The sequence below is a fragment of the Arachis hypogaea genome, chromosome 17 (assembly GCF_003086295.3).
Source record: "Arachis hypogaea cultivar Tifrunner chromosome 17, arahy.Tifrunner.gnm2.J5K5, whole genome shotgun sequence".
Taxonomy (NCBI): domain Eukaryota; kingdom Viridiplantae; phylum Streptophyta; class Magnoliopsida; order Fabales; family Fabaceae; genus Arachis; species Arachis hypogaea.
In genome coordinates this window covers 131,297,825-131,315,529 of record NC_092052.1, presented here as the reverse complement: position 1 = coordinate 131,315,529, position 17,705 = coordinate 131,297,825, and the positions used below count along the sequence as shown (strand labels likewise).

At 34.1% G+C, this 17,705-nt stretch overlaps 1 protein-coding gene and 1 long non-coding RNA gene across 16 annotated transcripts in view; one reads left to right on the top strand and one right to left on the bottom strand.

Annotated features, from left to right (window-relative positions):
• The first annotated feature begins 441 nt into the window (after positions 1-441).
• On the top strand, positions 442-15,267 carry LOC112767203 (uncharacterized). 7 transcript variants are annotated; one of them, XR_011875705.1, is made up of 5 exons: positions 442-1,064; positions 2,475-2,576; positions 2,908-2,992; positions 3,108-7,274; positions 7,385-15,267. It is a non-coding gene; the product is annotated as an uncharacterized lncRNA (long non-coding RNA). The 7 variants fall into 7 exon arrangements; XR_011875704.1 differs by having other exon boundaries at positions 2,475-2,992; positions 3,108-3,170; positions 7,172-7,274; XR_011875701.1 differs by having other exon boundaries at positions 2,908-7,274.
• The window catches only part of LOC112767201 (MADS-box transcription factor 23), a 27,722-nt gene continuing 16,189 nt past the window's right edge, over positions 6,173-17,705 (bottom strand). For 4 of the 9 annotated variants that reach the window (XM_025813085.3, XM_025813084.3, XM_025813087.3 and 1 more), the window contains 7 exons: positions 13,876-13,954; positions 8,712-8,773; positions 7,065-7,164; positions 6,941-6,982; positions 6,782-6,865; positions 6,500-6,654; positions 6,173-6,417 (listed from right to left, as the gene is read on the bottom strand). In XM_025813085.3, the coding sequence (XP_025668870.1) occupies positions 6,408-6,417; positions 6,500-6,654; positions 6,782-6,865; positions 6,941-6,982; positions 7,065-7,164; positions 8,712-8,773; positions 13,876-13,954 (532 nt within the window). In that variant the 3' untranslated portion in view covers positions 6,173-6,407. The remainder of the gene's footprint in view (positions 6,418-6,499; positions 6,655-6,781; positions 6,866-6,940; positions 6,983-7,064; positions 7,165-8,711; positions 8,774-13,875; positions 13,955-17,705) is intronic. The other 5 variants (XM_025813086.3, XM_072223663.1, XM_025813088.3 and 2 more) reach the window with 3 other exon arrangements.

Here is a 17,705-nt window from a genome sequence, read left to right as displayed (position 1 = left end):
AGATTTTATCTTATGGGATATGGGTTATTTGTATCAAATACGTGAAATGTTTTTCACTTTTTTTTATTAAAGCTTTCTTTTCTCTTATACTTTTGATGTTTTTAGTTTGGAAAAATATAGGATACCAACATATTATCTGTCAACTTATTGCTAAAAATAATTAATTATTATATTTTAAATATATATAAAGAGACACATCTAGAAAATATATTTATAAAGACATTTTTATTAAACACAAACATAAAAAAAATATTTTTATTAGATACATCCAAAAAAATACTTATATTAGGTAACGTAGCGAAATTGTTTTAGTTTTCTTGCTAGATAGAAGTAGTGAGTCGACACGTTCGAGTGTGTCCAAGGCAGAAAACGCTACTTATTTAAGAGAAAGTATAGGGAGCCAATGACCTAAGCGTACAATGTGTACAATGAAGGTTTGGAAAGTATTAGAGATATTATTATTAGTGTTACATTGTCTTTTCAAGTTACGCTTTTGGGATGAGTGGTTTCAGGACATGGTATAAGAATTCCATATCCAAAAGGTCAAGGGTTTGAACCTTGGTGAACCCAAAATTAGCTTTTTATATCATGAGATGTTTATTATCCCTGGTATCCGAATGGTTATCCAGCATAGTATAGGTGATGTTCATTTGATTCATAAACCAAAGATTTAGCGCATTGTACCATTGGCTCCCTAGCACTACTCCTTATTTAAATCCCTAGTTGGCCCAGATATTTTCTCATGAACTCGAAACTCCTAAGCATCGCGCTATCTCTCTCTCTCTCTCTCTCTCCATCTGATTCGCCATTCGTATGAGAATTCTCGGAACCAGATCTCGCATTCTTCTTCATGCCTTATTTCATTGTGAGAGAGTCTGCGATCTTCTCCGTGAAGCTCGCTTCCGTACTGCATTATCGGTTTCTTTCGCAACTCACAGATTCTGCGTTTCGTCCGAATCACGTTAGCGGAAGTATCACCGATTGTTTTTCATTCAGTTCGAACAACAGCAAGTTCTTCAGGTTGTAATTGCGTTTGGTGGCTGAGAAGCTGCGGGAAAATAAAGGTAAAAGTTATAATCTCATAACACTGACACCGCTGAAACTCTGCGATAAAATATACGTACAAAAGCTTATAGAATACGTGTTCTTCACAAGGACGTATAAAATACTGTTTCAGGATCTTTGAAGCTCATGATCGTATGTGAGAAAATGAATGAAAAATCTATATCTGTTGATTCAAAGTTGTTATAACTTCTCTGTTTGTTGTTGTTGTCCTCTAATTTCTTTTTCTGTTCTAATATTATGAGATTTCTCGTTTTACTTATGCTTGTTAACGACAATTATAAATACTTTGTTGCATCCGAAAAAGTTGATAATGCATCAAAATAAAATTATGGCGATTCTACACGTTGGAGACTACATGTATATTTTGTTAGAACCTCTATTTTGTGGATATAACTTTTTTTGAAAAAAAGCCATTAGACTTTGTGCGAAAATGATGATTTTTCACTTTTCACATATCATCCATCGGCGGAGAAGACTCTTTTAACTTAGTATAGACAAAAAAAATGAGTGCAAAATAATATATCTTATTCTGGCCTAAAAACAATTTGGATCTCAGATTGATACAATAGGATATAAAGACACTACTCGGACTGTGATTGTAGTACACATATTTTTTTCTTTTTCTCCCTAGTAGTTTATCAAATATTCCTTTGGCCACTTTAGTGCAGTTTTTAAGTTCCCTGTTGTTTCAGTTCATTGGTTGTTTCTAAATAAACGTCAAATTTTCTCTGTCCGATGCGCTTACTTTTCTCTCAATTGTTGTTCTATTTTTTTTCTCTATGAAACTTGAATAGTGCTAGTGATGACTTTTTTTGGTGTCCCTCACTCTATTGGATTAAAGTAAAATAAAGTTTTGTCTTAAACAGTGAGTACATGTTCTATTTATTGTTTGTGATCAATTTTATGTTTTAATTATGGAATCTTCTTGCTATGTAGATAAAGAAATGGCAATGGTGAACAATTTTAGACTTTCTTAAACTTCTATTTTTCTTTTCTTATTCGGTATTTGCCAATGAGTTGTTTTATCACCATTTTATGCAACTCTTTTGGAAATTGTTTTTAAGACAAAAAATAGAATGACATTGAGAGAGATAAATTTGTTTGGAGAAAAAGATAGATACAAATTTATCCACTAAATAGATAAACAAGCAATTATCTTCATCCTAAGGAAAAATTTATCCACTAAATAATTAGAGACAATTACCGAGCAGAGTGTATTACTTTCTGGCTTTGCAAGTTGTATTTAATATTAAGACAATATTTATAATGTTTGATTATGCATTACTCTTAATTCTATCACCAAAGTTACGTTCAAATTGTAACTTTATAGCTCCCCCACCCCATCCCTCTCTTACTAAATTGATTTTTTATGGTTATTGAGGATAGTTTGTTATTTCCTTGTCTAACAGGATTTGTGATAGTTTTTATTCTGATGTGCTGAAAATATTAGACTTGATGAAAAAAAAAAAAACCTACAAAAAGTTTAATCCTATGTTACAAAAGAAATACAGGTACGAGCAAAGTTGCATGAGTAATTTCATTGACATATTTGTGCATTTATTCATTTATTCGCATATGTTTTGCATTGTTTCGTTATTGACTTTTTTATGGGTTATTTTGTTTGGTATCTGGTAAGGTGTTGGGTGTGCTTTAGAAGTTTTGATTTGGTTGTTGTTGACTAGTTTTGCTGATTTAAGAAAAAAAACACAAGCCAAATCTTTGTACTAGTGCATTGCAACTAACATATTTGGTTAGAGTGTAATTTCTGTAACTTCTAATGAAAGAATTTTAGATAAGAAAGAAAGTTTTTGAAATGAGAATAAACATGTGCTCCTTATTTAGGAGGGTAAGGCTCACAGTAATTCTTTTGAAGATATTCCTCTGAGATGTTGAGGATTGACAGGCTTCGTATTATTCTCCTCCTAAGGCAAGTTTAGTCTCTTTGCTTGTGAGGTAATACTGCATGTATCTATTGTCCCTGGATCCGATGAGGCGGAAGTCTCATACACGTCGCTGTCAATTTTTGGGGATAATTTTTGCAGGCTTTACGTATAATTTGTGCAGCCTTGTTGGAGCAATGGATGCAGTTTGATTCAACACAATGGGTATGTGTTCAAAATGTGGTACTGGAGTTTTAATATGGATATTCTATGTATAGTTATTTTGGATTTCAAATACAGGTTGTGCCTTTTAGGATTCTAGAAGTGGTCTTGATCATGGATATCATTTTAGCTATAAATGCTATAGAGACAAGAACTTAAGTTTTTCAAATAGAATTTTGTAGGGAAAGAGAAAAAACTTAAGTGGCTATGTCCAGCGTAATGTTTTACAAATGTAAATGGTTATATTAAGACTGTCAATAGCAATGAAAACGCTAGACAAGCTTTGAAAGCACATGATTTTTGCATGAAGTAAAAGTAAGATAGGGTATATAGAAACTTGAAAGAAGATAGGAAATTATTTCTTGATTATTGGACTGTACAATATGTGTTACAACATACAGGCATCTGGTAATTATTGCCAAATCCTAATCAAGCCTAAAGTGTGCTTTTCTAAATTGTTCCAATAAATGGCAACAATAAAATAAATTTATTCACTATTTTACATAACAACCATGTTAGGTGTATACCAAAATTAGCCACTAAAATCAGTCACTAGTATAAAATACATGTTGGGATACAAAAATACACATTGAAAATGAGTTAAACAACACATGTATTTATACACAAATACATGGTGGCTGATTTTAGTATATAAATGGCATTTTTGTATACATAAATGTAACATATCTCAACTTCCCCTTCAAGGTGGTTAATGGATACATGAGAAGCCCATTAGTCAACACATATGTCAACTGTGAATCCCAAAGGTAGAAGTCTTGTGGCGATTAATCATCTGTCCAATATGTCTTTAATGAAGTGGTAGTCAATCTAAATGTGCTTAGTTTCGTAGTATTGGATTGAATTGTGGGCTATATTGCTTGCTGACTTGTTATCATCATAAATACTTCATTTTTTTTTACTTTCAAGTCGCCGAGTACTTCTTCATCCATAGTAGCTCTCACATCCTTGTGCCTAAGCACGAAGCTCTGTCTTAGTACTTCGATCTAGCCACCACATTCTGCTTCTTACATCCCCAAGTTACAAAAGAGATGCAAAGTTTCTTAAGAATTAAGTGTCTAAGGTACAATATCTAAACTTTTGGAGAAATAGATGAGGATCTTAACCATAGGATTCAAGTTAGGTCGTCAAAATGGAGGAGTGGTTTGGGTATATTGTGATTAAAAGAAAATATACCATTAAAGCTCAAGATTAAATTTTATAGTATAACTAAAATATTGATAATATTGTATGAAACTATATGTTGGTTAGTTGAAGTCAACAAGAAAATAAGTTAACTGCAACAAAGATGACGATGTTGTGATGGATGAGTGGACGCACTAGATAAGATAGGATTATGATTGAATGCATTGGATAGAGAGCTAAGGCAGTGCTTATTTGTAAAGATATAGAATCTTGTCTTATGGACTTTGGCCATGTATGAGAAAGACTTGTAGAGGTGCCAATATGGAGATGGATCAAATGAAGAGTAGTTGTAAACTAAAAGTAGAGGAACTTCTAAGAAATCATAGGTGAAACTATTAAAAAAGAAATCTAAATATCAGTGGCTATGATTCACAACAAAATGTTGGTTTTGATTTATCCATATAATTAACTACACCAAATGGAACAAGGCTTAGTTATTGTGTTGACTTGTGCATGTCTTTAGTGAACTCCTCCATCTTTGTAGGTTTCTACTTGTTACATGTTTTGGAAATGTCCAAATTGATGCCATTATTAATTTTGGAAATGTCCAAGTGAAATCAATTCTTTTCGTGCCTACTCAATTAATCTTGAGTGGTTTAGAGCCAAAAGCTTATTTAGCTATCCTGTCATGGGTTAGAAAACTTTTCTTTAAATACATAATTATATGAGGAAAAAATACTTAAAATTGCTAACTTGAAATGAATGTGTTCGGGCAGTGTCTTGGTTTTTAATGTTTGAAATTTCTTAGGATGTAATATATTTAGCATTTCGTAAATTATAATATGTGATCAACTACATAACTTTGCAAGTTTTCATTTGAAATCATTTGACGCTTTTTTACTAAGATCTATTACCTGTGAGCAATATACACGGCTGTCACAGCAGCAACTAAAGCAAAACTGGTACGGTGAAGGCTATATTATGAGGCTTTATATCTTGTACTGAATGATTTTCACATCATCTCCAATTGTGTATTGAACAATTTGTATAAGCACATTAGTTTCTCTTTTGGATATTCCATTCTCTTCTACACATCTCATCTTACTATAAAACTTCCGTCATGTTTTTGATCCATTTGTTTGTTGTTTCTGTTCTTTTTTAAGTTTCCATTACTTCCGTATTGCACATTTTGCTATCATTTTAATATTGTTTTAACCTTCTGTCAATAGGGTATGATTCCATCTGAACTCCTTACTCTGAACTCCTTACTCTGTGTTCTTATGCCTCTGCATATTCATTGATGCTATCATTTTAAATTCCCTTGAAATTTGCATTTTTAAATGCGTATTTGACTTTTGTCCTCCATTTGAATCTGGTCAGTTCGATTAGTATTTGAAAACAATTCTCATAATCGTCAGATATTGATAATATTGTAGATATAGAAGTGAGTGTAAGAGATACGCATTTTTCAACAATTTTGATCTCTCTTTGATACCAAATAAAATATTTGGGAATTTTGTGGAAATGAAGGGTAAAAAATATGTCATTTTGGGATTCCTTGTCTGTAATCTCCGAGAGACTGATTGTATATGCTTCGTGACACATTTGTTGCTTTGGTGATTCATGTGCCAACCCCCCCCCCCCAAAAAAAAACACAAGAAAACGGCAATGGGTTCTGAGTTCGTTCTTGTCAATTGAGTATTTTTCTGATATTATTTAATTGATTTGGTGTTAACTTATGGTATGAAATTTCATAGTCTGTGTTCATCAATTTTTGTCTCGTGTTGCTAATAACTCTGGCAGTATTTACCCATTTGAAGAGCAGAGTTTTAAATATTTAGTTTCCAAGGCAGTAAACAAAGTAAAAAAGAATTGCACATATATGTTTTGTATGTAGAATTTCTTACCTTATTAAATGTTGACTTTACATAAGATGTTGCTCTTCTTGTTTCTCACTCACACATGCAATAGTGCTTTACTTGATAGAAAAACAAACATTGATTGTCTATTGATAGAGAAAACATAAAATTCAAAGCTGAGATCATCTTCTTGATTGCTATCAAGAAACATTCATCTTTTGTAGATGCATCAGTGTAGCTACAATCTGCTGCAGCAATCAAAATGAATCTCATCAATATTTCTTCTTGTTTGTAATGGTTCAATAATTGACTAGCTAAATAAGATCATACCCCAACTTTGTGGCTCCTGACGTGGCCTCATAGTTCTGTTGCTGTGGTTGGCTTAGCTGGAGATTCACAGGAACCTGCAAGTCTTCCTCTATGCTTATACCATTTGTTATAACAGAGTTTCTGTCTGTTCCACTCCCATTTCTTGTTCCATAGACCTGGGTTAATGAAACTCCCTTTTTAAGATTTAGAATAAAAACTCTTTATGAGGTTGCATTTGTTTTAAGAAATGGATTTTTTAATAGTTGATATTATTTTAGTTTGTCTTCCTATCCAAATCAGTACCTTCTTCTTCAGTTCCGTGTTTTCTTGACGAATTAGGTTTACCTTCTTATACAGTTCCATATTTTCTTGGTGTATGAGGTTCCCCTGCAGAAAGTAAAAGAATAAACATTTAATGAATGAAAGATAGTAAAGTTAATATTTTTCTGTGTCTAGACTAACCTTTCGATTCAGTTCCTGTATTTCCTCCATTAAAAGTTGTTCCTGCATAAGTTAATTATGTGTAAGATATATATATCGAATTTTAAAAGATGGATAATTGCAATTTTTTGGGGTGAATTCGTACCTTTTTTGCACGGACACCATGGAGGCTAACTTCCAGTTGGTTCTCTAAACTATGTAAATCTTTGACAGTCATACCTGACAGTTCTTCTCCCATCATTTGCCTGTTAGATCATAAATCCCAAAAAGAGTTTGGTATTGCATCTTGTACACTTGGATTGAGAGTTCATCACCAAGGCTATTTGGCAATGAGCAGATGATCCCGCAATAACATGTAGATTTTCAATTCTTTTTTCTAGTTTAAGCACAAAATTGATATATACTCTTTCAATCCTTTTTATATACTGTAACTCTATAATTTCCACATCATTTTGATTGTTGCAGGTTCTTACTAGAGAGAGAAAACATCCTGGCATAGCATTTGTCTATTTAAACCTTTCTTCTAGATGCATGTTTTTAACAGTAGAGAGAAAGGGTCTGGTATGGAGGTAAACATCATATCTTGAGTGTTCTTTCTTTTTAACAATAAGAAGTCTGTAAACCCTTCGAATTAATTTTTATCACTCAACCATAGTCTTTAACATCACCCCTTTCACAGTTGTGTTCACATTTACAAATAACTTTGTCAAAAAAAAAATGTGTGTCACTGTGGTCAACAAGCTTTAACACCATGTAAATCGTACAAGCTTACAACTGCTTTATAGAAGGAGCCCACTTTCTGATTCATTTTCCCTCAAAGGCACTAGATTGGGATATAGAGAGGGTACAAATTGAAAAATTAGAAAAACTATAGGATTTTTGTTTCAAGATATTTTTTCTTTTTGGTGACAAAAACTATTTTGTTAGAATAATCACTAGGGAATAAGTTTCGTTTTTTAAGTCTCAAAAAATTATTCGTAGACATTAGTTTTTCTTTAAAATATCAAATTCTAATGGTTTAGTAAGATTTTATTCTCACTATGGAGGTTGAGGATAACATATTTCTATGACAAAGGAATAAGAACTATTAAGTAAAGATATTAATATGTCTCTTACTTTAATTTATTAATAATAAGTAATAATATGTATTTTGAAGTATGTTAAGAATTATCACGTGATCCTAGAATATGCCATAAATCAAATGCATTTATAATTTATTCCTAGGAAAATGGCATAAACAATTACAGGAATTTTTACTGTAAAAGATTCAAATTTTTTACAATACATAGGAGTAACATGTTTTTAAGTATAATAATATTTCTTCGAATATAGTTCTAGGGAAACCTTAAAACAGAAGTTCTATTAGGAGGCAAGTATATCCCCTAGTCTAACTTGATCTTTAGTCAAGTTATGATTTAGTTGGGTTTGAGTTCAAAGAAATGATGCTGTGAGAAGATTGGGCAGATTTAAGTATCATTAAAACCTTTGTACCTTACATGTTTAACATTTGGCATATTTAAGTATCACTCTGCATTTCTTTGCGTTGAAATAGCTATGGAGAAGTAGTAAATATAATCCTCTACCAAAAACATGTCCACTGTAAAAAAGAAATGCATTTTTTTGCTGATGCCACAGCATTTTACACTCCTTGTTTGTGAGAAGGCCTTTGTAATTTTGAAAGGGTTGCAGACAACATCGTAAAAGAAACCTTTTATCCTATCAATTGGGTTTTACATGGACATTTATGAACTTATATTTAAAATAAATACATGTTGCACAGAAAAGAATGTACCGGTGACTTTCTTGCAAGTTCTGCAATTGTTGCCTTAACATTGCTGCCTCCCTTTGCCAAAACTAGAAAATAATAACCAATAAAAAAGGTCTTAGATTTTAAAGGAGAAAAAATCACTAGATACACATGCTTATGCCATGGTGTACCCGTTCATTAACTATATATATGTGATGCAAATGGTCAGGTGATTTGATTAAAATCTGCATAAATAAAAACAATAATAAAAAAAGATGAAAAAAAGATTAATTATTGATGTGGAAACTTCACAATGATATAGTAAATTGTCATATGATTGGCTTATTTGATTGAAAATGTATATTATTGAGATGAGATTGTGATTGTGATTAATTGTTCTTTATGAAAATGAGGTGCCTCTGGGTGTAAGGTGGTGCTTGTTTGGCCTTGATTTTGGACAGTGATAATATTTGGACATGCAACTTTTGTCAGATAGAACTAGCCACTTGAATGTATCTATTTGATGTGAAACTGATGAATTTGACACTTGATAGCCAGTGACTACTGTGACTAACAACTTTTAACTAACTCAGTCATTGTAAAGAGTGAAATACCCCGTGTATCATGCTAGACAAGCTGCCCTCTCCCCTATACTTCCTCTTGTAGACTCTTTCCTGATCATAATCACAAATATCTCATTTTGATTCATTCTCTCTAATCTTAATATTCTCTGAAATCTTTATATTCTTGTATTTGTTACTTGAACAATCGTCTTTTCTTCCTTTTCCATATTTTTCTTCAACATAGTGTCAAAGTGGTAACATCAACTAAGACCTAATCATATAACTATTTTTGAGTTACTAAAAGATGGATCATCTTTCTTTGTAGCCTCCTGTTTTCACATTTCTGTGATTTCTGTTTATATCTACGTCTTGCATTTTCCTGCTTGCAATCATATTTAACTCTTTTCCAGCCCAATTTCCCTTTTAGATTGATTGAAAGATTGGTTAGCTTTGTTTCATGATATTTATTATATCTGGTGGGTTTTCTTATCCTTTTTAATTCCTCATCTTAATGAATTTAATAAAAAAAAAAGTTTCCAACTAACTTCCCATTCCTTTGATTTCTTATCAAAATTTTTAGCTTGGTTGGAAGTTGGAACTCATGCTTAGCTCACTTAATCTGTTGTTGTCACTTTCTTTCAAAACAAGCATTGATTACCTAGATTTTGAAAAAATAATTGATGGAAAGGCAACCTGAACTATACATACCAATGTTCAAGCTGCTAGTTGCCATGTCTTAGGTCACCTTCACCAAAGAATGTTTTTCTAGCCAAGCTAACTGCCTTTGGCTTGTTTTTGATAGTTTGGCTAATTTATCCTTCCTTGGGTTCCCTTCATCTGTTGTTCCCTCTCTTAGCATTGGTCATCACCTGATCTGTTCCAACTTTTTCGCATTCTGTTTGTCTGAACTGTCCCTGTACACTCTGTTTGGACTTGTATTTTGGCATGGAATACTGTATCTTTGGTGCTATTTGGATCTGCTTCCCTTTGAATGGCTGTTTGTCTGTTAGGATGTTCTCTTAGGTTTTAAGTCATTGTTCTAATGATTTGATTTGTTTAAGGAGTGCTTACTTGTAATGAGCTGAGGAATGAAGTATGCTTCTACTTAAGGTTCATTGATTTATTTTAATTCTTGCTTTGATTACTTGTCATATTGGGTTAAACTTATAATCTATTTGTATTGTGCTAGAACTTGTCCGATATTTTAATTCTCTCTCTCTCTCTCTCTCTCTCTCTCTCTCTCTCTCTCTCTCCTTATAGTTTTTTAATGTAAAGAATTGGATCAAAGCTGCAGATTCAACAAGGATTTGACGCCTCTTATTAATGAAGATTGTGCACTTTATCTTGAAATGTAATATATCTCGTGCATTTTAGGAGCCAAATCCTTCAAGAACACGAGTAATATGGATATAGTGGTGAATGATAAGATTGGAGTTAGTGCCCTCTGTATAAATTCGACCCCTTCATCACTTTTGATTGCTTTGTACAAAGTCGTTTAAATACTTTCTGTGTCGTTATGGATTGTGAAATAATTCACAGGATATCTGGCCAACTTTAATCCATTTGAAATTCTGTGGTAATTGTTTACTGCTGAGCTTCATAATTAGGTTAGTTGGAATATGTAGAATTAGGAACGCAATGGTCTCAGTTATTCTATTTTTGTTTATGACCTTTACTGTTGGTTTTGGTTGTTGGGAAATGTTTCCCTGAGGTCGTTAACAATGATGATTTCATGACAGTTATTTGCAGTGAGAAGGAGATTATTTGGTCTGTAAGATGCACATTATTTTGGTTATCCAAGATCTAGTGAGAGAGCAGAGGTTTGCTTGTTTTGTCTGGGCTTTTTCATGTTTTCAGTAGTTAGTAGGAACGGTATGGTCAAAGATTTGCTTATCTTCAAGTCTTGGTTTGTTGAATAGTGCCCTTATGCATGCAGAGAGATGCACAGCCCTTGATTTATTTGAGGATCATCTGGCCTAGCGATGGTTAGGTATTCCTGAGGGTTTTGAGTTTGTTGACCTTAATGCTGTGTGTGGTTCAAGTATTACTTTGTTATTCAGATTCCATTTCCATGGAAATCAAATATACCCATGAGGAAGGTGGGAATTGAAAATGATGGTATTTTGATTTCCTGGAATCAAACTTACCTGAAAATAGCTTTTCAAACTTTGAACCAAACATGAAAATATGATATTCCCATCTTAAAATTCCTAGAAATTATTTATAATTCCCCCAACCACACACACCCTAAGTGTGCAGGGATTCCTACTTCCTATGGTATACTTTCTTTGCTTACAATAAAGGTGAGTTCTTTTCCCTATTAAAACTACATTAATATGCTATTGATGTTTTTCACCTACAGTTGGTTATTGTGTATGGGAAGATACCATTCATTTTGGTTTGTCAATTTATCAAATCCATGATTGTGAGTTCCCTAGAATCCATATTCAGACTTTGCATTACTAGACAATGGAAGGAAACAAATTAATTCATTTCAGGGACTTCTTTTGAAGTTCCTCAAGGATGATTCTTACCAGCTAGTGGATGGCTGAACCGAACCATGCTTTGTTTAAGATGCCTGAATAGCTCTTGCTTTCTAGAAAGCCTAATTTCAGAGTCAAATCATTCATAATAGGAATATGATGGTTAATGTATGCAAAATAACTTACTCATCAATAGATTTGAGTATGTTGAATCAGCTATGATGCTTTGTTCTGCAGGATATAGAGCTAGGTGATTTTAGTCTCAAGTTCCTTGACTATGCTTCCCCAATCAATAGATTCCTTGTACCTATATATCAAGATAAACGAACTAATTTTTAATGGAATTAATTTTGGAACTTGTGCATCACCAACGTAGCTTTGGTATTTCAGATGACTTTTGCTATGCATGTATTTTCCACCTTCTGCTAACAAATATGATTTCTAGATCAGGCCATTGCTTGTAATGATTTGAATTGCGGCCTGCTCCTAAAGAAGAACAACTCATCTGGTTACTGATGTGGTGCTCAGGCAGCATCTACCAATAGGATTTGAAGCATAACTGCTGAACATAGCTTAGTCCTGGTGAACTCATTATTTTCAGTTGATTGGAAGGACTGAATGATGTAGAGACAGTCATCAAAGAAAAAGTCCAAAGGAACACTGCCATTTTTGTGACAGTAGTTCTTAAATGTGCCTTTTTCTGTTGTGGATTATTGTTTCCTGAAAAAATTGGGGAAATCATTAATATTCTTTTCTTTGTCTTTTGAATCTATTTCTTACATCTGATGCATTCTTTTGTTATGTTTTCTGGTAGATCATAGACCTTTTGGGTGGCAGGATGGCTTGTGCCCTTGTTATGGTACAATACTAAAAGAGATTCTCATTTAGGTACACAAACATGGCAGCTATATTCTGAAAGGCCCTGTTGAGTTCCTTCCAGTTGTCTCATTTACGAGATATTACTGTTCAATTTTTAGGTGTTCAATTGATTGGGATACTTTGTTGCATTCTATGTATATGAGAGATTCTCCTAGCACTGCCATGGGAGTTTCTCTGCCATAGTACTAGCTAGTGTGGCAAATGGCAATGCAACATCACATTGCCATAGCTGCCAGGTATTTGACATATAACTTGCACGATATTGAAAATGGTGAGCTAACAAGAGCCTCTCTTGTTTCCCCATATTCTTTCTTTTTGGGTTCAACATAAACCCAAAAGAACGCAATTGAAAAAAGGTCTGCAGTGATTTCAATTAGTGGATCTCTTTTACTTTGGTTTCTTAGTGTTTTTCTCTCCTTTGTAAATAGTGGGGTTTCAGCTCTTAAACCTTCAAGACTATACTGAAACTATCTCGAAGTTAACCAGACCTGCTCCATTATGAGATATATATTTTGTTTTAATTTTTCTGCTGAAAATTCAGAAAATAGCCTTCACTCTTTCCAGTACCCAAGTGAAGAAAGCAAGGAGGGAATGGAAGCAGTTAAGTCAGTTAGAGAGGCAAGTGGTAAAATAGCTCCTTCACTTTTTATTTACAGTGGAAGAGTGAAAGAAAAGTTGGAAATGGAAATACAGTGGGACCAACTATTTCAACAAATAGGGCAGCTGGAAAGGTTAGTGGAGAAGACGTGATAGAGGAATGAATTCTGTTATAGGAGAGAGGATCAAGAGTATAAATAGGAGGAATGAAGGGATTCAAAAGGGAATTTTAGACTGGGCAGGACCTTAGGATGGTGGTAGCCTCTTGAATGCTACCTTGTTCTCTACTTTCCATAATTGGTTCTTCAATCAATTTGTCATAGACTGAGAGAGTATCACTTTGATTTTGATATCCTCCAGATTCTGTGTTTCTCATTCGTTTCTACTCTCTTCCTACTCTCCCTTCTATAATTCTGCTCTCATATTCTTAATCTGACTCTGTCTCCCTGTATTCTGTTGTTTAATTTGTTCTCAGTTCTTGAACAGTGTTGCATTTTTAAATATCCAGGAAAATTATAAATAAGAAATGAAAAAATATATAAATATAAACCAATATGATATTTCTTTGTTCTAATTAAGGTTTTAATATTTTATATTTATATGATTATAATTCCTTAAGCATACTTGTAAGATCATAACTTGATAGTGAACTTGATTGCTGGCGGTGCAAGATATATATTTAAATACCTTAATCTCAGAGGTTGAACTTCCAAGGGGGTTATGCTCCTCTTTTGTTTTGTTGTATCGATCAATCACTGATTTCATGCTGACAAAGTCATCCAAATTCAAATTCTATCAATTTTGTGTTTCTGGTGACAAATGTTGAATAAAAGAAAATAACAAATTATGCAGAGGTGCATGTTGGAACACAATAATCTTATATCAGCAACTGCTGCCGCAGAATATAAATTAGAGGCCAGATTTGGCATAGATATGTTAACTGGAGTAATTTTGTTGCAAACTTGCAACACGTATGCATGTCAGGTTTTACTAATGTTGATTGCAATATATCTAATGAGTAAAAAGCTGACAACTGATTGGTTAGGGTATTCAGCAGGATTTGGGACAGGGAAGGGTTGAAACAGCTAATTGCTTAAGACACCAAGAACCAGCATCACAAATAGCCGTTACTTGAAAGTCAATGTTTGAGATGTGAGCAAAGTCGGCCAATTTGTGCAAGTCACCATCTAGCCATCTAGAGTAGAAGAAGGAATTCCTTAACACAAAGATGTCGAGAGAAGCCATCCTGTAATTTTTACCAGTGTGTTGAAATGCTACTCCTAAGGACAGTGGAATTGGCCCAGGGGTGAATAGATCCTCCTCGGGTCCCGAACATATATGTTTTGGTAGAATATCACACCGAAGACTTCCTTCCCCTGTCAGCAATTTCGCCACCAACATCTCCAGCAAAGCAATGTTAATATTGTGTGTCCTTGAAACCAAGGCTGTCAACTTCATTGAGCTAACTAACATGGTTCCAGTTAACCAAGGTCAACCTTCGACTCCCTCTATTACCATTCTAATTTCTATATGAAGTTGCGGGTTTGTTGGTCTAACTTGGCATAAACCCTGTGTTGCAACCAAATAGACTACATTGGGGGGGGGGATACACAAGGATGGAGAAAAAACTGAATGGATCAAACAAACATGACATGCACAATTGCGTAATTTTCCTTTCCAAGTGGCCAATTTCATGTCCACATTGTCAATAACAATAGAGGAGAAATTTACCCTACTTGCCATGCAAAAATCATCGATAGTCTTAAGCACCATACAGAGGAAGAAAACATCAACAAACATGACTCCGAATACCCTTTTCTACCTTTGGATTATTATATTGTGGCCATCATCTTGATACATAGATAAGTTAAGTACACCGAGATATCCTTGGTGAATGTCCAGGGAAGTCCCAGATGCATCTATCATAATTTTTTCTAAGTTAATCTTGAAAGCTTTTCTGATATTGATTTATTGCTTCCCATTAAGCAACTACCCTGTAAACCACATTACACTAGTTGATCTGGTAAAAACTCCTAAAGTGATCGGAATTGTCAATTTTAGGTGTAAAGACTACAAAAGCATTCAGGGTTCAACTTGGGAAAAGCCTCCCTAACAAGCTGCCACTACTCATTCTATCTCCAAAAAATGACTGAAGAAGAAAAGGTTTGATTGCTAATCAAGCCAACTCTTTCGTAGTGACCAGCGTAAAAACACTAGAAGGATAAGGCAGAAGGATCCATTTCATTATGCTTACAAAATAGTCTTATTAAATAAGAGTTGCCGTCTAAATAGAATTTGGTTTATTACGTGTAACAACTAGGGGTGGCAATTGGTAGGGTAGAGTTTTTACAAATATGCAATATTATTATATAATCTAATGAGCATGCAAATTAAAAATTCAATACAAACAACACAATCATTCCACAAATAATTTGGAAATATCACACTGCTTGACATAGTCCATGATTGTACACTTCATCCCCTCCCAAAATGGCACTCCAATCCTTTTAAATATTTGGAAATACCCCAAATGCCCCCTGTTTTGGAGTCATGAAATTCCTTCAATATCTTTGAAATCCATTTGGAATCCTAGAAACCACAAGCCTCCCTTTGTGTAGCAGCCTTTTCTTTTCTAAATTCATATCTAGTTAGAGCTCCTTTTCCTTTTCCAAGCTCTGAATTATGCTTATGAGCTTTTCATCCCTTTGAACTTCATTCTCCAATTTCTCCCATTTCACTACATTAACCAGATGAAAAAGAGAACTGGAGTTTTTGGGAAAATGCATCTGCCACTCTATTCTCACCTTCCTCCTAATATCGGATTTCTGCTGTTAGATCAAGGAATTCTCTCAAATTCTTAAGGTCCTTAATTGGAGGCCAATCTATTATATATCCTACACTTTCTTGGGGTTGACTTTTACTCCTTTGATCGAAATGATGTGTTCCAAGTATTCCACCTTCTCTTGAGCAAAATGAAATTTCTTCCTCTTCAAGCAGAGTTTGTGCTGTCTCAAAACTTCCAACACAATTTCAAGTGCACACAATGTTTCTTTCAATCGGTACTATACCCCAGAATATCATCAAAGAACATCGTATAAATTTTCTTAAAAATAGTCTGAATACCTAATTCATCAGGACCTGAAATGTTAATGGGGTGTTGGTGAGACTGAAATCTAGTATAGATCCTCATTGAATTTCTACCTTTCTCTCCCCTTCTTAGCCCTTATGTTCTCTCTCCAAATCATGTGAAATCATACCTGTCTGCTCCTAATGCCCCTCACTCCCTGTGCCAGGTGGATAGTTAGTTAGGAAAATATTTTTATTGACACTCCATCCTTTTTGTTTTTAACTGTATTTCTTCTACTATAATAAAAGCGTATGGTAGGAGAATATTTCCTCTATTAGGGTATGAATTAGAAGCTTCTATGATTTCTGGGTATGTTACATTACACCAAGGATATTAGTGTGATATTCCCAGGTCTGAGAGTATATTCAAGTATGATGTATAAGATGTGTAAAATATGAATAGTAACAGAAATGAAAATTTGGCATTCGAGAGGCCAAGATTCTGCACTAACTCCACCCACTACTTTCCTGAGAACAATTGCATTTTCCTCTTTCTATTTATATCACTCATTCTTTCTAATAGCTTCATTAACAAACTCGGTCTCCACTCCCTCCATTAGTTATTTTTCTTTCTTCTCTGATATGTAAATTTTAGAATACGGATATTTCCTTTCTACCCTTCCACTACTCTGTTATTTGGGTTTGTAACAAATTACAATTGCTGCTTTCCAAGATGTCTCAAATTCTAGGAGGTCCTTTTACTATACTAGAACTTCAATTTGCCAACATCATTAATCTTTATTACCTTGATGCTTTTGGGTTCTACTTGAAGCTCATACTCCTCACCGTGAAAGACAAGATGCACCTGTGACCTTTTCGATAGTTAAAGTCCATAGGCTACCTTGAAGATCTTTTCCCACTTCAAATGGGTCGAAATGCCTAGGACTAAGCTTCTAGTTACTTCATTTAGCCAGGGATTTTAACCTGCATGGCTGGATCTTAAGGACTTCCACTCCAAACTTAATTTCTCTCCTTTTCTTATCAGCATATTATTTTATTCACGCTTGAGATCTATCCAATTGATATTTTAATTCGTCTAGCATCTGATTACTCTCCTTCATTAGCACCTTCACTGCCTCAATCGTGGCCTCGCTGCCCCTCTCATATACGCCTTGAACAGCATCACTCGAATCGATCCATGCTAATTGGTGTTATATCAATATATTCAGTCCAATTTAACCACTTATGCCACTGTTGTGGCTTTGTCCTTACAAAGGTAGGTTTTCACACACTTATTGATTGTCTCACATTGTTCAACTATCTCTGGGTGATAGGCTAAACTCTTTTTGAGGGAAGTGTCAATTGCCTTGAACACCTCTAACCAAAAAGCACTCATGGAAAGGGCAATCCTTATTCGAAAATTTTTTGTGGAGAATTCATGGAGAGTGACA